We start from the raw sequence: 19,999 nt of genomic DNA on the forward strand, positions 1-19,999 counted from the left end.
GTTGAGAAAGACTTTTTGATATTTTTCCCTAAACATTTCAAGTTAAATTAAGGAAACATGAATCATTTTGTGTTACAGCACAGAGCTTCAGATCCACCTAAACAGATCAACGATGGCCGGACGGCACTGCAGCTTCTCTGTGGAGGAATTTGCCTGTGCCTCTGTAAGACGTTGCATCATCATCATCTGTCCTCAAACTGCAGCTGATTGAAAATGGTTCCATGTTTGGTTCAACATCTGGTCTGTTGTCATTCTCCTCTCCAGTTGTCAGGTTTAACAGCTGGGGATCTGGCAGCCATGTTGGGTTGTAATAGGGTCTCCAACTCAAGAGGCTCCAAACCTGCCTGGAAGCTGCTGCTCTCCAAAGCCTCCCTGGTCCTGGATCAAGCTCTGGAACTGCTGAGCAACACCGTAAGACTGGCTTTTGGTTCCAACCAGCGGTGCTCCGGTTCAGTTTTCAGGCCGTTCACTGACATTTAAAAACCTGACCTGCCGATTCTGATTTTGGCTCAATTTCCCTGTTTTTTCTGAAAGATGCTAAAAATAGCAATAAAGTTGTGAAGTTACTAATAATGGATTGACTATTGTCATTTACATACATTTCCCCCTTGAAATATTGCAAAAAAAAAAAATATATATATATATATATATATATTTGGGATGAATATTTATTTTAATACTGCGACAGACTGGCGACCTGTGCAGGGTGACCCCGCCTCTCGCCTGGAACGTTAGCTGGAGATAGGCACCAGCAACTCTCCCGACCCCACTGAGGGACAAGGGTGCAAGAAAATGGATGGATGGATGGATTTATTTTAATAAAAGTGCAATAACCCAGATGGAAATATTTAAATACACCTAAGACCAATTCTTTGTTGAACCACCTAAATTCATCGATCTCCCTTGTTTGATCTCCATCAAGACCATTTTTTAGCTAAAAATGTAACAAGGATCATTTCCTGTTGCAGACGCTCCGTGCTGACCATCCTTCTGCCTCCATGATCCTGGACTCCATACGAGAACTCCGGCTGGATGTCGTCAACATGGCCGTCCTCAACGATCCCGCCTTTGTCCAGATGTGGTTCGGGCGCCGCCTTCGTCCGTTCCTGCCAGCTGTTTCCGAGGACTTCCTCTCATGTCTCTCCTCCAAATCACTGAACTGCAGCACCTACCAGTACATGTAAGCATGGATACATTAATCCTTTATAACCACTTTACAAATATATTTGAATCTCTTTTACAATCTGTGATAATAAAATATCTTTTCCATTTTCAGCGTGAAGACATTGAGCGAAGTTCAGTCACACATGTTGCGTGAAAAGCAGATGTCTGTCTTTACACACTTCATCACAGTTTATCTGACAACAAACAACACTGCAGGTAGGAACCTGCAAACACACTGATCCTTACCATGCATGTTGACATTTTAATAAACATGTTATGTAAATTTGAAATATAACAAAGTAAAGGAGTTTTGAGAATCATTAAGTCTCTTCACTTGTATAGTGATTGTCTTTTGTTTCCAAGACAACTTATCTTCCACATCCTTCAACTCAATGTCACCTGTTAACTGCACATGTCAGCTGATTTATTTCCCCAATCTTTTTGTTGTTTAGCTCATTATTTTGTGGTTAGCCATTTTTAAAATTTTCTTTCAATATTAGATAAATAAACACACAAACTTTAGGATTTATTTTTTAAATTTTGTGCATAGTATTTGAAGCAATAAATACTGTGCACAAATATCCATTTTCATGTCCTTTTCCAGATCCAGGATGTTTGTCCTCCTTCAACAACAGCGCACAGTGGCTGACCGACAACTTCGGTCCATTCTCAGAGTTTGTGCTCATCAGTGAGCTGATCCGTCTCAACCGACTCTTCAACCCAGTGAGGCTCAGACTGTCTAAAGCAATCAGCATTTTGAAATAAAAGGTCAAAGTGACAATTGTCTCAAACAACTTTATTCTTTTTCTTTAGCTGGAGGCCTTACAGCTCCTCACACAGGATCAGATTGCAGAGCTGCTGAGACTGATGCTTCCTGAAAACACAGATATTGTCATCAATACTCTCTTTGATTACATGATCAAAGCACCAGGCAGCAGTTTCATAGGGTTCCTGTCATCCCTCATGAGATTCACCGAGACGGTAAAAAAAAAATCTATTATGATTAAGTGGTTTTGTAGATTTTTGTTTATTATGTAAGTTCAACTTTTTTGAGCTTTAAATCATGTTATGAACTTATTTCCTCATCACAAACATGCCTGGTGTGCTGCTTCGATTCTGTCATGCATGTTTGAGAAATCCTTTAATCTCCCATGGCAACCATTCATCTGTGCAAAATGCCTGGGTGGAGCTAGCTCCGCCTTCAAGAACAAAGCTCCTCCTCTGAGCTGCATTTCCCCCCCCCACTCAGCTCCTTCAGACTAGCCAGCAGCAATTAGCAAACCCCTGGTGGAACTGAACATCTGCTCATTATTTGAACCACTTCTCAGTAAACCGCTGATGAAAACCTTGTTAATAGAGGAGCAAAGTCATGATGAATTCCTGAAGGCAGTGTTTCTGAAACAGCAGGAGTTTTTGAAGAGAAAGAGGTCCAAATTCAAGGAGCTCAATTATAAAGTCAAATGTCTGTCATATTTGACATATTTAGCATTATTATAAGAACCGAAGGTAACAAAGTTACTTAAATGTGCTATAAAATTATGCTATGTGCCTCAAAATTACATAATACTGTAACTTTAAGGAAGTAACTTATTTTCCTCTTTTTCCTCTTGTCCTACAGGGAAGTCTTTTCCTTTCCTGCCAATCCTACAAAACACTGTGAGTTTATGTGAAATGTGTATACATGGGCTGACCACTCTGTGAGGAAGAAGCTATGACTTTAAAAGTGACACAAAAATGCAGATTTGTTTTTGTAATTAAAGTCAGTGTCGGTGACAAATATTTTTGAGGCACTTCCTGTGGATGAAGCTAATGCTAAAGCGTTTGGGTGGAACAATATTTGTAGCATTTTGATAAAAGGCCTTCAAACTTTTCTTTGTTCCATCAAATTATTATGAAATCACAGTTTAAAAGGCAGTTCTACCAAAAATACTAATGGAATATACTGTATGCAAATTATTGAATTTGAGGATTGTAATCCATTTTTATCTCCTAATTCTCTCTGATTGTTCTGGTTATTTTGGTGTTTGCCACAAATGGATCATTTTAGCAATTGTAGCCAATCACAAAGCAAGTTTAATTTACTGAATTAAAAATATTTTTGCTTTGCAGGTTCAACAGACTGGACGGCGCCATGGCAACAGCTTCTTCTGAAGTAACTTCAGCCATCGCATACACTAAAGTGGCTTTATTGAAACAACTACCACTAGGTGAGATTTTTATTTTTTTAAAAATAAAAAGAGAGAGAGAGAAACAGAAACATATTTTGAATATAAATGTTTTGCATCAAAAGTTATGTAAAATATTTTCCCAATGTTTTCTTCTTCTTTTATTTTATTCTCCTTATTTAACATTTTCCAACAACGGTAATGACTTTAATTACATGTAAAGTTGATAACACTAAGATCATTTCCTTCAATTTCAATACAATGTTAGATACAAAGAGCATGTAATATTCAAATGCAACTTTATTGATTGCTGGTTATGGCAAAAGAAATCAAGGAATCACTTTATGATTGTACATTCATGTCAATTGATTATTCATTTCTTATTAATAACTAAGAGGAGTTCTTAACTAATTGGGTCTTTTTGTGCTTTTATTACAGACTGCAGTATATACAGTGGGCAGGTAAAGATATATTATTGAATAATTTTTTTATTTATTATTTTTCAAACAAATCTGTTTTTTGAAGATTAATAACTATTGTAATCATTTTCTCTACTTAGTGCAATGCAACAATGGCAAATGGTACGCTTCCTCTCACTGCATAACTACCCTTTATCTACTTTATTTAAAATGATGTATTATTTTTACATTACTTTAACTTGTCTTGCACGTTTTCACAGAGACAGAGATATGCATGGGAGTCAACAGGTAGGGTTGAGAAAGACTTTTTGATATTTCTCCCTAATCATTTATGTTAAATAAGGGAAACATGAATCATTTTGTGTTACAGCACAGAGCTTCAGATCCACCTAGACAGATCAACGATGGCCGGACGGCACTGCAGCTTCTCTGTGGAGGAATTTGCCTGTGCCTCTGTAAGACGTTGCATCATCATCATCTGTCCTCAAACTGCAGCTGAAGGAAAATGGTTCCATGTTTGGTTCAACATCTGGTCTGTTGTCATTCTCCTCTCCAGTTGTCAGGTTTAACAGCTGGGGATCTGGCAGCCATGTTGGGTTGTGATAGGGTCTCCGACTCAAGAGGCTCCAAACCTGCCTGGAAGCTGCTGCTCTCCAAAGCCTCCCTGGTCCTGGATCAAGCTCTGGATCTGCTGAGCAACACTGTAAGACTGGCTTTTGGTTCCAACCAGCGGTGCTCCGGTTCAGTTTTCAGGCCCATCGCTGATATTTAAAAACCTGACCTGCCGATTCTGATTTTGGCCCAATTTTTCCTGTTTTTTCTGAAAGAGGCTAAATATAACAATAAAGTTGTGAAGTTATTAATGGTGGATTGACTATTGTCATTTATATACATTTCCCACCTGCATTATGGCAAAAAATATATATATTTGGGATGAACATTTATTTAAATAAAAAGTGCAATAACCCAGATGGACATATGTAAACACACCTAAGACCAATTCTTTGTTGAACCGCCTAAATTCATCAATCTCCCTTGTTTGATCTCCTTCAAGATCTTATTTTAACTAAAAATGTAACAAGGATCATTTCTTTTTGCAGACGCTCCGTCCTGACCATCCTTCTGTATCCATGATCTTGGACTCCATACGAGAACTCCGGCTGGATGTCGTCAACATGACCGTCCTCAACGATCCCGCCTTCGTCCAGATGTGGTTCGGCCGCCGCCTTCGTCCGTTCCTGCCAGCTGTTTCTGGCAACTTCCTCTCATGTGTTGCCACCGAATCACTGGACTGCAGCACCTACCAGTACATGTAAGATGAATACATTAATCCTTGATAACCCCTTTACAAATATATTTGAATCTCTTTTACGGTCAGTGATTATAACATATCTTTTCCATTTTCAGCGTGAAGACATTGAGCGAAGTTCATCCAGTCATGTTGCGTGAAAAGCAGATGTCTGTCTTTACACACTTCATCACAGTTTATCTGACAACAAACAACACTGCAGGTAGGAACCTGCAAACACACTGATCCTTACCATGCATGTTGACATTTTAATAAACATATTATGTAGGTCTGAAATATAACAACGTAGAGGAGTTTTGAGAAACACTATTATCCCGCCACTTTTATGATTGTCTAGTGTTTCCACGACAACATCCTTCAAATCAATGTCATTAGTTAACTTCAGATTTCAGTTGTTTTTCTTAATTTATTTATCCAAACCCTTTGTCTTTTAGCTCTTTATTTTGTGCTCGTAAATTTGTGCTCGTAAATTTGTTCAGAACATGGTAAATTTGTTCAGAACTTTTCATGTCAGACATATAAATATGTTATTCCTTATAAAACAGTAAATGCTCAATGTAATAAACACTTTTCCTCTTTTTTTGTGTAAAACAAGCAAATCTCCTTTTTCTTGACCTGTTCCAGGTCCAGGATGTTTGTCCTTCTTCAACAACAGTGCACAGTGGCTGACCGACAACTTCGGTCCATTCTCAGAGTTTGTGATCATCAGTGAGCTGATCCATCTCAACCCACTCTTTAAACCAGTGAGGCTCAGACTGTCAAAAACAAATCAGTGCTTTTTAAAAGTAAGGCAAAATAACCTTTTTTTTTTATTTTATTTTCTTAATAGTTGGATGTCATACAGCTCCTCACGCCAGATCAGAGAGTGGAGCTGCTTGGTCTGACGCCCCCTGAAAACACAGATACTGTCATCAACACGCTCTTTGATTACATGACTGAAGCACCAAAGGAAAGGAGATTCACAGAGTTCCTGTCATCTCTCGTCATATTTACTAAGATGGTTAGAAAAGTTTATTATGATTAAGGTTTTTCGAAGATTTTGTGTTTAAAGTAGTAACTCATTTTTATTTTCTTCCTTTTGTAAAACAGGAAAACCTTTCCTGTTCATCCTACAAAACACTGTGAGTCCAGATCAAACCTGAAATATAGAAATATGACCAAGTAGGTTAGGATTAGGGTAAGGAGGACAAAGAGGAATGTTTTTTGAGGTATCATGTGGATGAAACCAAAACTGAAATGTTTGGTTGTAACAGTAACTTTATTTGGATAAACGAAGAAAAGCTTTCATGTCCAATGCGGAGCATAGCGGTAGCAGCATCAATTTAAAAGGCATTATTAGAAAAAGATAATGTGTAAATAACATCTAAGAACATCAAATGGAAAGTTAAAGGCAACTCTACTAAAAAACTAAGGACATGTACTAAAACTTATGAATGTATAGAGTGATAATAGCATGTTTGCTTTAAATTCATTTTCTCTCTGATTATTCTGATCATTATTTTTTTTACACATCAATGATTTTGGTGATTCTTGCAGACCACAGAATGAGTTTAGTTTGACTCAATTTAAAATATTGTTGCCTTGCAGGTTCACCAGACTGGATGACGCCATGACAACAGCTACTTCTGACATAGCTTCAGCCATCACATACACTAAAGTGGCTTTATTCAAGCAACTACCACTTGGTGAGATTATATATATATAAACATTTTTAGAATACAAATTGTGTTTAAATCTCTCCACATTCATTTCTTTCATTTCACTTAACATTTCCCCAACTGTTAAAGTTTTTAATGTGGATCAGGTGTAAAGACTGTGGCAATACATCTTTACCATGTTAAATACAAAAAGACATTCAATATCCAAAAGGCAGCTTATTGATTATACATTGCAGAATTGACTTTATGATTGTAAATTTGTGTCAACTGACAAATCATTTCTCATTTGTTGAATAATTAACTAATTTTATTTATTTTTTGGTACTTTTATTACAGACTGCAGCATATACAGTGGGCAGGTAAAGATATGTTACTGTGGACATTTTATTTCGTGTTTTCAAACAAATGTATTTGTTTTTTGATGATTAATAACCATTTCAATCATTTTCTCTACCTAGTGCAATGCAACAATGGCAAATGGTACGCTTCCTCTCACTGCATAACTACCCTTTATCTACATTATTTAAAATGATGTATTATTTTTACATTAATACCTTAACTTGTCTTGCACGTTTTCACAGAGACAGAGATATGCATGGGAGTCAACAGGTAGGGTTGAGAAAGACTTTTTGATATTTCTCCCTAAACATTTTATGTTAAATTAAGGAAACATGAATCATTTTGTGTTACAGCACAGAGCTTCAGATCCACCTAGACAGATCAACGATGGCCGGACGGCACTGCAGCTTCTCTGTGGAGGAATTTGCCTGTGCCTCTGTAAGACGTCGCATCATCATCTGTCCTCAAACTGCAGCTGATTGAAAATGGTTCCATGTTTGGTACAACATCTGGTCTGTTGTCATTCTCCTCTCCAGTTGTCAGGTTTAACAGCTGGGGATCTGGCAGCCATGTTGGGTTGTGATAGGGTCTCCGACTCAAGAGGCTCCAAACCTGCCTGGAAGCTGCTGCTCTCCAAAGCCTCCCTGGTCCTGGATCAAGCTCTGGATCTGCTGAGCAACACTGTAAGACTAGCTTTTGGTTCCTACCAGCGGTGCTCCGGTTCAGTTTTCAGGTCGTTCAGTGATATTTAAAAACCTGACCTGCCGATTCTGATTTTGGCTAAATTTTTCCTGTTTTTTCTGAAAGATGCTACATGTAGCAATAAAGTTGTGAAGTTATTAATGGTGGATTGACTATTGTCATTTACACACATTTCCCACCTGCACTATGGCAAAAAAAAAAAAGTAATAAAAAAAAAAAAAATATATATATATATATATATATATAATATATATATTTGGGATGAACATTTATTTAATAAAAAGTCCAATAACCCAGATGGAAATAGTTAAACTCACTTAAGACCAATTCTTTGTTGAACCACCCACAGTGTTTCTAAAATCAATCAGTTTTAACATTTTCTGTATTTTGTTAGTTTTAGTTGCTTATCCTGTAAAACAATAAGCACAAACTTGTAAGGATGTATATCAAAATGACAGGGATAAGTCCGGTAGAGCTCCCCCAGCTGGACAGAAGCAGAATCACAAAGCAGGTCAACGATGTCCTTCTTGACCCAAATCACCCTCTTTATCGCTGTTACACGCTGTTGCTTTCTGCTCATAGATTCATGGAGACTGAAAATGTATTTTTAAACTGAGGATGAACGAGTTTCTTAAAAGGTATTAAGTTTATTGTCATGGGTACAATCAGCCGTGATAATTTCATGATGATTCTTCTGAGTCTCTGCTCCCTTATCCCATGTTTGGTTGCTCTATTGTGTAATAGTAGGATGTAGCATGATTCTGCTATGTTTGTAATGTAATGAGTCTATGGGCTTAAAACCTTCAATGCAAATCAGCTAAGACTATGAATGTTATTATGCTTGATATTATGTAAAATAAACTCTTGTCGCCGTTCAAACAAAGGTTAAAAAGTGCAATAGGTCGGATGGCTAGATCTAAACACCCTTAAACCAATTCACCTAAACTCATCATTTGGCTTTATTTGATCTACATCAAGATCTTTTTTAGCTAAAAATGTAACAAGGATAATTTCCTGTTGCAGACGCTCCGTGCTGACCATCCTTCTGCCTCCATGATCCTGGACTCCATACGAGAACTCCGGCTGGATGTCGTCAACATGGCCGTCCTCAACGATCCCGCCTTTGTCCAGATGTGGTTCGGCCGCCGCCTTCGTCCGTTCCTGCCAGCTGTTTCTGAGGACTTCCTCTCATGTCTCTCCTCCAAATCACTGAACTGCAGCACCTACCAGTACATGTAAGCATGGATACATTAATCCTTTATAACCACTTTACAAATATATTTGAATCTCTTTTACAATCTGTGATAATAAAATATCTTTTCCATTTTCAGCGTGAAGACATTGAGCGAAGTTCAGTCACACATGTTGCGTGAAAAGCAGATGTCTGTCTTTACACACTTCATCACAGTTTATCTGACAACAAACAACACTGCAGGTAGGAACCTGCAAACACACTGATCCTTACCTTGCATGTTGACATTTTAATAAACATATTATGTAGGTCTGAAATATAACAAAGAAAAGGAATTTTGAGAATCATTAAGTCTCTTCACTTATATAGTGATTGTCTGATGTTTCTAAAACAACTAATCTTCCTCATCCTTCAACTCAATGTCACCTATTAACTGCACGTCGGCTGTTTTGTCCCCCCAAGCTTTGTGTTGTTTAGCTCATTATTTTGTGGTTTGCCATTTTTTAAACTTTCTTTCAATGTTAGATAAATAAACACACAAACTTTAGGATTTAATTATAAATTTTGTGAATAGTATTCAAAGCAATAAATACTTTGCACAAATCTCCATTTTCTTGACCTGTTCAAGGTCCAGGATGCTTGTCCTCCTTCAACAACAGCGCACAGTGGCTGACCGACAACTTCGGTCCATTCTCAGAGTTTGTGCTCATCAGTGAGCTGATCCATCTCAACCGACTCTTCAACCCAGTGAGGCTCAGACTATTAAAAACAAATCAGTGCTTTTAAAAAAATAAAGCCAAGTAACTTTCTTTTTTTTGTTTTTTGTAGTTCGAGTCCTTACAGCTTCTTACGCCACATCAGACTGCGGAGCTACTTGGACTGACTCTTCTTGAGAACACAGACGCTGTCATCAACACGCTCTTTGATTACATGACCGAAGCACCAAAGGAAAGGAGATTCACAGAGTTCCTGTCATCTCTGGTCATGTTTTCCGAGACGGTAAGAAAAGTCTGTTATGATTCAGGACTTTTGTTTTTAAGGTCGTAGCTCATTTGTCATCTTCTTGTTTGTCTCCAACAGTTGAACCTTTCCTGCTCATCCTACAAAACACTGTGAGTTCAGATCAAACCTGCAATATACACAATTAAAGTTGTAGCCAGAAATGCCAAATGAGATTGAAGTGTTGGTAGTTCCTAGGAAACTAGTGTGTGCCTAGGAAAGATGAGCATAATTATGTCGCACCATAGAGTAAAAAAGAACTTCAGAGTCGTCTTTAAGAGCATTTTTTTCCTTTTCAATGAGTGTCCGTTGAGCTCATAAGCCGCATTTTCATTACAAATGTGTGCAAAACTTTGTTGATATAGGATAATGTGAAAAACACAATTTCACAATTTTTTTTTTCCATGAAATAAGAAATGCAATTGAAATCACACGTGAATAAGTTTGTTCACACAACAAGTCATGATCCTCCATCTACTTCCTGCTGTCCTCTTTTTCATGGTTTCCGCCAGCAGAATATCCAGTTACTGATCATGACTCTTGTGATGCAAAAAAAGTGTTTCCACTGCAGCTTTGTGAAATACATCCATTTCAATACAGTCATAGAACCACCGCAAACTAGCACCAGATTTTAAAAACAAGAGTTTTTGAAAAAAAAATTAATTGTCATGCTTTCATTAAGCAAATCCATTTTCAAAATGTCAAGTTGTGCAATTATACGGTCAATGGAAATGCAGCTACTGATTTGAGTCCTGAACCAACACGGACTGACCACCCTCTGAAGAAGAAGCCAAAACTAAGCAAAAAAACAAAGGTGAATTCCTGTTGTAAATACAGTCAGAGACAAAGGCTAACATTTTTTCCCAGACATTTCCTTTGGATGAAACTTTGAGTGTAGCGAGATTTGAAATATTTGGATAAAGGAAGAGAGCCTTGCAACTCTAAGAAGGTCATCCTAAATGTGGAGTATGACAATGGCAGCAAATTAAAAGTCATAATGAGAAATTTGGAGATATTGAAACAACATTTAAGGACGTCAGACGGAAAGTAAATAAAAGTTTTGGAGCAAATGTCGTACATTTGCAAGGGGAACCTATCAAATATATATAAACTTCTCAATTTAAATAAAGTAATGAAGCTTTTTTAAAATCATCTCTCTGATGTATTCTGGTGTTTGCCTCACATCGATGACCGACAACAGAACGAGTTTAGTTTGACTAAATGTAAAATATTGTTACCTTGCAGGTTCACCAGACTGGACGACGCCATGGCAACAGCTACTTCTGACATAGCTTCAGCCATCACATACACTAAAGTGGCTTTATTCAATCAACTACCACTTGGTGAGATTTTTATTTATATATATTAAAAAGAGAAACATTTTTAGAATATAATTGTGTTAAATCTCTCCACATTCATGTCTTTCATTTCACTTAACATTTTCCCAACTGTTAAATTTTTAATGTGGATCAGGTGTAAAGACTGTGGCAATACATCTTTACCATGTTAAATACAAAAGGACATTCAATATCCAAAATGTAGCTTATTGATTATACGTTGAAGAATTGACTTTATGATTGTAAATCCGTGTCAACTGACAAATCATTTCTCATTTGTTTAATAATTAACTAATTAGATTTCTCTTTTTTTGGTACTTTTATTACAGACTGCAGCATATACAGTGGGCAGGTAAAGATATGTTACTGTGTACATTTATTTTATTTTTTTCAAACAAATGTATTTGTTTTTTGAAGATTAATAACCATTTTAATCATTTTCTCTACCTAGTGCAATGTAACAATGGCAAATGGTACGCTTCCTCTCACTGCATAACTACCCTTTATCTACTTTATTTTAAATGATGTATTATTTTTACATTAATACCTTAACTTGTCTTGCACGTTTTCACAGAGACAGAGATATGCATGGGAGTCAACAGGTAGGGTTGAGAAAAACTTTTTGATATTTCTCCCTAATCATTTTATGTTAAATTAAGGAAACATGAATCATTTTGTGTTACAGCACAGAGCTTCAGATCCACCTAGACAGATCAACGATGGCCGGACGGCACTGCAGCTTCTCTGTGGAGGAATTTGCCTGTGCCTCTGTAAGACGTTGCATCATCATCATCTGTCCTCAAACTGCAGCTGAAGGAAAATGGTTCCATGTTTGGTTCAACATCTGGTCTGTTGTCATTCTCCTCTCCAGTTGTCAGGTTTAACAGCTGGGGATCTGGCAGCCATGTTGGGTTGTGATAGGGTCTCCGACTCAAGAGGCTCCAAACCTGCCTGGAAGCTGCTGCTCTCCAAAGCCTCCCTGGTCCTGGATCAAGCTCTGGATCTGCTGAGCAACACTGTAAGACTGGCTTTTGGTTCCAACCAGCGGTGCTCCGGTTCAGTTTTCAGGCCGTTCACTGATATTTAAAAACCTGACCTGCCGATTCTGATTTTGGCTCAATTTTTCCAGTTTTTTCTGAAAGATGCAACATATAGCAATAAGTTGTGAAGTTATTAATGGTGGATTGACTATTGTCATTTACACACAAGATCTTTTTTAGCTAAAAATGTAACAAGGATCATTTCCTGTTGCAGACGCTCCGTGCTGACCATCCTTCTGCCTCCATGATCCTGGACTCCATACGAGAACTCCGGCTGGATGTCGTCAACATGGCCGTCCTCAACGATCCCGCCTTTGTCCAGATGTGGTTCGGCCGCCGCCTTCGTCCGTTCCTGCCAGCTGTTTCCGAGGACTTCCTCTCATGTCTCTCCTCCAAATCACTGAACTGCAGCACCTACCAGTACATGTAAGCATGGATACATTAATCCTTTATAACCACTTTACAAATATATTTGAATCTCTTTTACAATCTGCGATAATAAAATATCTTTTCCATTTTCAGCGTGAAGACATTGAGCGAAGTTCAGTCACACATGTTGCGTGAAAAGCAGATGTCTGTCTTTACACACTTCATCACAGTTTATCTGACAACAAACAACACTGCAGGTAGGAACCTGCAAACACACTGATCCTTACCTTGCATGTTGACATTTTAATAAACATATTATGTAAGAAAAGGAATTTTGAGAATCATTAAGTCTCTTCACTTATATAGTGATTGTCTGGTGTTTCCAAAACAACTAATCTTCCTCATCCTTCAACTCAATGTCACCTACTAACTGCACATGTCGGCTGTTTTGACCCCCCAAGCTTTGTGTTGTTTAGCTCATTATTTTGTGGTTTGCCATTTTTTAAACTTTCTTTCAATGTTAGATAAATAAACACACAAACTTTAGGATTTAATTATAAATTTTGTGAATAGTATTTGAAGCAATAAATACTTTGCACAAATATCCATTTTCATGTCCTTTTCCAGATCCAGGATGTTTGTCCTCCTTCAACAACAGCGCACAGTGGCTGACCGACAACTTCGGTCCATTCTCAGAGTTTGTGCTCATCAGTGAGCTGATCCGTCTCAACCGACTCTTCAACCCAGTGAGGCTCAGACTGTCTAAAGCAATCAGCATTTTGAAATAAAAGGTCAAAGTGACAATTGTCTCAAACAACTTTATTCTTTTTCTTTAGCTGGAGGCCTTACAGCTCCTCACACAGGATCAGATTGCAGAGCTGCTGAGACTGATGCTTCCTGAAAACACAGATATTGTCATCAATACTCTCTTTGATTACATGATCAAAGCACCAGGGAGCAGTTTCATAGGGTTCCTGTCATCCCTCATGAGATTCACCGAGACGGTAAAAAAAAAATCTATTATGATTAAGTGGTTTTGCAGATTTTTGTTTATTATGTAAGTTCAACTTTTTTGAGCTTTAAATCATGTTATGAACTTATTTCCTCATCACAAACATGCCTGGTGTGCTGCTTCGATTCTGTCATGCATGTTTGAGAAATCCTTTAATCTCCCATGGCAACCATTCATCTGTGCAAAATGCCTGGGTGGAGCTAGCTCCGCCTTCAAGAACAAAGCTCCTCCACTGAACTGCATTTTTTCCCCCCACTCAGCTCCTTCAGACTAGCCAGCAGCAATTAGCAAACCCCTGGTGGAACTGAACATCTGCTCATTATTTGAACCACTTCTCAGTAAACCGCTGATGAAAACCTTGTTAATAGAGGAGCAAAGTCATGATGAATTCCTGAAGGCAGTGTTTCTGAAACAGCAGGAGTTTTTGAAGAGAAAGAGGTCCAAATTCAAGGAGCTCAATTATAAAGTCAAATGTCTAAGTCATATTTGACATATTTAGCATTATTATAAGAACCGAAGGTAACAAAGTTACTTAAATGTGCTATAAAATTATGCTATGTGCCTAAAAAGTACATAATACTGTAACTTTAAGGAAGTAACTTATTTTCCTCTTTTTCCTCTTGTCCTACAGGGAAGTCTTTTCCTTTCCTGCCCATCCTACAAAACACTGTGAGTTTATATGAAATGTGTATACATGGGCTGACCACTCTGTGAGGAAGAAGCTATGACTTTAAAAGTGACACAAAAATGCAGATTTGTTTTTGTAATTAAAGTCAGTGTCGGTGACAAATATTTTTGAGGCACTTCCTGTGGATGAAGCTAATGCTAAAGCGTTTGGGTGGAACAATATTTGTAGCATTTTGATAAAAGGCCTTCAAACTTTTCTTTGTTCCATCAAATTATTATGAAATCACAGTTTAAAAGGCAGTTCTACCAAAAATACTAATGGAATATACTGTATGCAAATTACTGAATTTGAGGATTGTAATCCATTTTTATCTCCTAATTTTCTCTGATTGTTCTGGTTATTTTGGTGTTTGCCACAAATGGATCATTTTAGCAATTCTAGCCAATCACAAAGCAAGTTTAATTTACTGAATTAAAAATATTTTTGCTTTGCAGGTTCAACAGACTGGACGGCGCCATGGCAACAGCTTCTTCTGAAGTAACTTCAGCCATCGCATACACTAAAGTGGCTTTATTGAAACAACTACCACTTGGTGAGATTTTTATTTTTAAAAAAATAAAAAGAGAGAGAGAGAGAGAAACAGAAACATATTTTGAATATAAATGTTTTGCATCAAAAGTTATGTAAAATATTTTCCCAATGTTTTCTTCTTCTTTTATTTCATTCTCCTTATTTAACATTTTCCAACAACGGTAATGACTTTAATTACATGTAAAGTTGATAACACTAAGATCATTTCCTTCAATTTCAATACAATGTTAGATACAAAGAGCATGTAATATTCAAATGCAACTTTATTGATTGCTGGTTATGGCAAAAGAAATCAAGGAATCACTTTATGATTGTACATTCATGTCAATTGATTATTCATTTCTTATTAATAAGAGGAGTTCTTAACTAATTGGGTCTTTTTGTGCTTTTATTACAGACTGCAGTATATACAGTGGGCAGGTAAAGATATATTATTGAATAATTTTTTTATTTATTATTTTTCAAACAGATCTGTTTTTTGAAGATTAATAACCATTGTAATCATTTTCTCTACTTAGTGCAATGCAACAATGGCAAATGGTACGCTTCCTCTCACTGCATAACTACCCTTTATCTACTTTATTTTAAATGATGTATTATTTTTACATTACTTTAACTTGACTTGCACGTTTTCACAGAGACAGAGATATGCATGGGAGTCAACAGGTAGGGTTGAGAAAGACTTTTTGATATTTCTCCCTAATCATTTATGTTAAATAAGGGAAACATGAATCATTTTATGTTACAGCACAGAGCTTCAGATCCACCTAGACAGATCAACGATGGCCGGACGGCACTGCAGCTTCTCTGTGGAGGAATTTGCCTGTGCCTCTGTAAGACGTTGCATCATCATCATCTGTCCTCAAACTGCAGCTGAAGGAAAATGGTTCCATGTTTGGTTCAACATCTGGTCTGTTGTCATTCTCCTCTCCAGTTGTCAGGTTTAACAGCTGGGGATCTGGCAGCCATGTTGGGTTGTGATAGGGTCTCCAACTCAAGAGGCTCCAAACCTGCCTGGAAGCTGCTGCTCTCCAAAGCCTCCCTGGTCCTGGATCAAGCTCTGGATCTGCTGAACAACACTGTAAGACTGGCTTTTGGTTCCAACCAGCGGTGCTCCGGTTCAGTTTTCAGGCCCATCGCTGATATTTAAAAACCTGACCTACCGATTCTGATTTTGGCCCAATTTTTCCTGTTTTTTCTGAAAGAGGCTAAATATAGCAATAAAGTTGTGAAGTTATTAATGGTGGATTGACTATTGTCATTTACATACATTTCCCACCTGCATTATGGCAAAAAATATATATATTTGGGATGAACATTTATTTAAATAAAAAGTGCAATAACCCAGATGGACATATGTAAACACACCTAAGACCAATTCTTTGTTGAACCGCCTAAATTCATCAATCTCCCTTGTTTGATCTCCTTCAAGATCTTATTTTAACTAAAAATGTAACAAGGATCATTTCTTTTTGCAGACGCTCCGTCCTGACCATCCTTCTGTATCCATGATCTTGGACTCCATACGAGAACTCCGGCTGGATGTCGTCAACATGACCGTCCTCAACGATCCCGCCTTCGTCCAGATGTGGTTCGGCCGCCGCCTTCGTCCGTTCCTGCCAGCTGTTTCTGGCAACTTCCTCTCATGTGTCGCCACCAATTCACTGAACTGCAGCACCTACCAGTACATGTAAGATGAATACATTAATCCTTGATAACCCCTTTACAAATATATTTGAATCTCTTTTACGGTCAGTGATTATAACATATCTTTTCCATTTTCAGCGTGAAGACATTGAGCGAAGTTCATCCAGTCATGTTGCGTGAAAAGCAGATGTCTGTCTTTACACACTTCATCACAGTTTATCTGACAACAAACAACACTGCAGGTAGGAACCTGCAAACACACTGATCCTTACCATGCATGTTGACATTTTAATAAACATGTTATGTAGGTCTGAAATATAACAACGTAGAGGAGTTTTGAGAAACACTATTATCCTGCCACTTTTATGATTGTCTAGTGTTTCCACGACAACATCCTTCAAATCAATGTCATTAGTTAACTTCAGATTTCAGTTGTTTTTCTTAATTTATTTATCCAAACCCTTTGTCTTTTAGCTCTTTATTTTGTGCTCGTAAATTTGTTCAGAACTTTTCATGTCAGACATATAAACACTCAAACCTTAGTATGTTATTCCTTATAAAACAGTAAATGCTCAATGTAATAAACACTTTTCCTCTTTTTTTGTGTAAAACAAGCAAATCTCCTTTTTCTTGACCTGTTCCAGGTCCAGGATGTTTGTCCTTCTTCAACAACAGCGCACAGTGGCTGACCGACAACTTCGGTCCATTCTCAGAGTTTGTGATCATCAGTGAGCTGATCCATCTCAACCCACTCTTCAAACCAGTGAGGCTCAGACTATCAAAAACAAATCAGTGCTTTTTAAAAGTAAGGTGAAATAACCTTTTTTTTCTTTTCTTAATAGTTGGATGTCATACAGCTCCTTACGCCAGATCAGAGAGTGGAGCTGCTTGGTCTGACGCCCCCTGAAAACACAGATACTGTCATCAACATGCTCTTTGATTACATGACTGAAGCACCAAAGGAAAGGAGATTCACAGAGTTCCTGTCATCTCTCGTCATATTTACTAAGATGGTTAGAAAAGTTTATTATGATTAAGGTTTTTCGAAGATTTTGTGTTTAAAGTAGTAACTCATTTTTTATTTTCTTCCTTTTGTAAAACAGGAAAACCTTTCCTGTTCATCCTACAAAACACTGTGAGTCCAGATCAAACCTGCAATATAGAAATATGACCAAGTAGGTTAGGATTAGGGTAAGGAGGACAAAGAGGAATGTTTTTTGAGGTATCATGTGGATGAAACCAAAACTGAAATGTTTGGTTATAACAGTAACTTTATTTGGATAAACGAAGAAAAGCTTTCATGTCCAATGCGGAGCATAGCGGTAGCAGCATCAATTTAAAAGGCATTATTAGAAAAAGATAATGTGTAAATAACATCTAAGAACATCAAATGGAAAGTTAAAGGCAACTCTACTAAAAAACTAAGGACATGTACTAAAACTTATGAATGTATAGAGTGATAATAGCATGTTTGCTTTAAATTCATTGTCTCTCTGATTATTCTGATCATTATTTTTTTTTTACACATGAATGATTTTGGTGATTCTTGCAGACCACAGAATGAGTTTAGTTTGACTCAATTTAAAATATTGTTGCCTTGCAGGTTCACCAGACTGGATGACGCCATGGCAACAGCTACTTCTGACATAGCTTCAGCCATCACATACACTAAAGTGGCTTTATTCAAGCAACTACCACTTGGTGAGATTATATATATATAAAGAGAAATATTTTAGAAAATAATTGTGCTATATCTCTCCACATTCATTTCTTTCATTTCACTTAATATTTTCCCAACTGTTAAAGTTTTTAATGTGGATCAGGTGTAAAGACTGTGGCAATACATCTTTACCATGTTAAATACAAAAAGACATTCAATATCCAAAATGCAGCTTATTGATTATACATTGAAGAATTGACTTTATGATTGTAAATCCGTGTCAACTGACAAATCATTTCTCATTTGTTTAATAATTAACTAATTTTATTATTTTTTGGTACTTTATTACAGACTGCAGCATATTCAGTGGGCAGGTAAAGATATGTTACTGTGGACATTTTATTTCGTGTTTTCAAACAAATGTATTGTTTTTGATGATTAATAACCATTTTAATCATTTTCTCTACCTAGTGCAATGCAACAATGGCAAATGGTACGCTTCTCTCACTGCATAACTACCCTTTATCTACATTATTTAAATGATGTATATTTTACATTAACCTTAACTTGTCTTGCACGTTTCACAGAGACAGAGATATGCATGGGAGTCAACAGGTAGGGTGAGAAGACTTTTGATATTTCTCCCTAAACATTTCATGTTAAATAAAGGAAACATGAATCATTTTGTGTTACAGCACAGAGCTTCAGATCCACCTAGACAGATCAACGATGGCCGGACGGCACTGCAGCTTCTCTGTGGAGGAATTTGCCTGTGCCTCTGTAAGACGTCGCATCATCATCATCTGTCCTCAAACTGCAGCTGATTGATAATGGTTCCATGTTTGTACATCTGGTCTGTTGTCATTCTCCTCCAGTTGTCAGGTTTAACAGCTGGGATCTGGCAGCCATGCTGGTTGTGATAGGGTCTCCGACTCAGAGGCTCCAAACCTGCCTGAAGCTGCTGCTCTCCAAAGCCTCCTGGTCCTGGATCAGCTCTGATCTGCTGAGCAACACCGTAAGACTGGCTTTGGTTCCAACCAGCGGTGCTCTGGTTGCAGTTTTCAGGCCCATCATTGATTCCTATTTTGGCTGATATAGAATTTTGATCGATCTCAACATTACGAACATCTTGATACAATTCTCGACAATTGCTTGGCCTTTAAGGCCGGAACAGATGCGGTCTGCGCCAAGGCCCACCACAGTTTGTCTTTTTGTTGGAAATTAAGAAGCTTTAAAGTTGACAGTGTTTCTAAATAATCAATCAGTTTAAACATTCTGTATTTTGTTAGTTTTAGTTGCTTATCCTGTAAAATCAGTAAGCACAAACATGTAAGGATGTATATCAAATGACAGGATAAGTCGGTAGAGGTCCCTCAGCTGGACAGAAGCAGAATCACAAAGCAGGTCAACGACGTCCTTCTTGACCCAAATCACCTCTTCATCGCTGTTACACGCTGTTGCTTCTGCTCATAGATTCATGGAGACATATAAAGTATATTTATACTGAGGATGAACGAGTTTCTTAAAAGGTATTAAGTTTATCGTCATGGGTACAATCAGCCATGATAATTTCATGATGATCTTCTGAGTCTCTGCTCCCTTATCCCATGTTGGTTGCTCTATTTTGTAATAGTAGGATGTAGCATGATTCTGCTATGTTTGTAATGTAATGAGTCTATGGGCTTAAAACCTTCAATGCAAATCAACTAAGACTGTGAATGTTATTATGCTTGATATTATGTAAATAAACTCTTGTCGCCGTTCAGAC

General features: G+C 37.5%; 1 protein-coding gene across 5 annotated transcripts in view; it reads left to right on the forward strand.

The window, feature by feature from the left end:
• Nucleotides 1-84: 84 nt before the first annotated feature.
• Nucleotides 85-19,999, forward strand: part of LOC103481871 (uncharacterized) — a 59,760-nt gene continuing 39,845 nt past the window's right edge. For 3 of the 5 annotated variants that reach the window (XM_081616839.1, XM_081616946.1, XM_081616908.1), the window contains exons 1-53: nucleotides 85-163; nucleotides 265-411; nucleotides 969-1,180; nucleotides 1,277-1,380; nucleotides 1,769-1,887; nucleotides 1,978-2,145; nucleotides 2,783-2,820; nucleotides 3,274-3,371; nucleotides 3,768-3,790; nucleotides 3,889-3,910; nucleotides 4,009-4,036; nucleotides 4,119-4,203; nucleotides 4,305-4,451; nucleotides 4,849-5,060; nucleotides 5,156-5,259; nucleotides 5,682-5,800; nucleotides 5,887-6,057; nucleotides 6,147-6,178; nucleotides 6,645-6,742; nucleotides 7,052-7,074; nucleotides 7,174-7,195; nucleotides 7,297-7,324; nucleotides 7,408-7,492; nucleotides 7,591-7,737; nucleotides 8,780-8,991; nucleotides 9,088-9,191; nucleotides 9,577-9,695; nucleotides 9,777-9,947; nucleotides 10,029-10,060; nucleotides 11,193-11,290; nucleotides 11,614-11,636; nucleotides 11,736-11,757; nucleotides 11,859-11,886; nucleotides 11,970-12,054; nucleotides 12,156-12,302; nucleotides 12,539-12,750; nucleotides 12,847-12,950; nucleotides 13,321-13,439; nucleotides 13,530-13,697; nucleotides 14,337-14,374; nucleotides 14,828-14,925; nucleotides 15,322-15,344; nucleotides 15,443-15,464; nucleotides 15,563-15,590; nucleotides 15,673-15,757; nucleotides 15,859-16,005; nucleotides 16,403-16,614; nucleotides 16,710-16,813; nucleotides 17,216-17,334; nucleotides 17,414-17,584; nucleotides 17,675-17,706; nucleotides 18,175-18,272; nucleotides 18,583-18,605. In XM_081616839.1, coding sequence (XP_081472965.1) covers nucleotides 113-163; nucleotides 265-411; nucleotides 969-1,180; nucleotides 1,277-1,380; nucleotides 1,769-1,887; nucleotides 1,978-2,145; nucleotides 2,783-2,820; nucleotides 3,274-3,371; nucleotides 3,768-3,790; nucleotides 3,889-3,910; nucleotides 4,009-4,036; nucleotides 4,119-4,203; nucleotides 4,305-4,451; nucleotides 4,849-5,060; nucleotides 5,156-5,259; nucleotides 5,682-5,800; nucleotides 5,887-6,057; nucleotides 6,147-6,178; nucleotides 6,645-6,742; nucleotides 7,052-7,074; nucleotides 7,174-7,195; nucleotides 7,297-7,324; nucleotides 7,408-7,492; nucleotides 7,591-7,737; nucleotides 8,780-8,991; nucleotides 9,088-9,191; nucleotides 9,577-9,695; nucleotides 9,777-9,947; nucleotides 10,029-10,060; nucleotides 11,193-11,290; nucleotides 11,614-11,636; nucleotides 11,736-11,757; nucleotides 11,859-11,886; nucleotides 11,970-12,054; nucleotides 12,156-12,302; nucleotides 12,539-12,750; nucleotides 12,847-12,950; nucleotides 13,321-13,439; nucleotides 13,530-13,697; nucleotides 14,337-14,374; nucleotides 14,828-14,925; nucleotides 15,322-15,344; nucleotides 15,443-15,464; nucleotides 15,563-15,590; nucleotides 15,673-15,757; nucleotides 15,859-16,005; nucleotides 16,403-16,614; nucleotides 16,710-16,813; nucleotides 17,216-17,334; nucleotides 17,414-17,584; nucleotides 17,675-17,706; nucleotides 18,175-18,272; nucleotides 18,583-18,605 — 5,127 coding nt within the window. In that variant the 5' untranslated portion in view covers nucleotides 85-112. The remainder of the gene's footprint in view (nucleotides 164-264; nucleotides 412-968; nucleotides 1,181-1,276; nucleotides 1,381-1,768; nucleotides 1,888-1,977; nucleotides 2,146-2,782; nucleotides 2,821-3,273; nucleotides 3,372-3,767; nucleotides 3,791-3,888; nucleotides 3,911-4,008; nucleotides 4,037-4,118; nucleotides 4,204-4,304; nucleotides 4,452-4,848; nucleotides 5,061-5,155; nucleotides 5,260-5,681; nucleotides 5,801-5,886; nucleotides 6,058-6,146; nucleotides 6,179-6,644; nucleotides 6,743-7,051; nucleotides 7,075-7,173; nucleotides 7,196-7,296; nucleotides 7,325-7,407; nucleotides 7,493-7,590; nucleotides 7,738-8,779; nucleotides 8,992-9,087; nucleotides 9,192-9,576; nucleotides 9,696-9,776; nucleotides 9,948-10,028; nucleotides 10,061-11,192; nucleotides 11,291-11,613; nucleotides 11,637-11,735; nucleotides 11,758-11,858; nucleotides 11,887-11,969; nucleotides 12,055-12,155; nucleotides 12,303-12,538; nucleotides 12,751-12,846; nucleotides 12,951-13,320; nucleotides 13,440-13,529; nucleotides 13,698-14,336; nucleotides 14,375-14,827; nucleotides 14,926-15,321; nucleotides 15,345-15,442; nucleotides 15,465-15,562; nucleotides 15,591-15,672; nucleotides 15,758-15,858; nucleotides 16,006-16,402; nucleotides 16,615-16,709; nucleotides 16,814-17,215; nucleotides 17,335-17,413; nucleotides 17,585-17,674; nucleotides 17,707-18,174; nucleotides 18,273-18,582; nucleotides 18,606-19,999) is intronic. The other 2 variants (XM_081616878.1, XM_081616965.1) reach the window with 2 other exon arrangements.

Source organism: Poecilia reticulata, chromosome 1 (assembly GCF_904066995.2).
Source record: "Poecilia reticulata chromosome 1, P_reticulata-male-v2, whole genome shotgun sequence".
In the NCBI taxonomy this organism is placed as follows: Eukaryota; Metazoa; Chordata; class Actinopteri; order Cyprinodontiformes; family Poeciliidae; genus Poecilia; species Poecilia reticulata.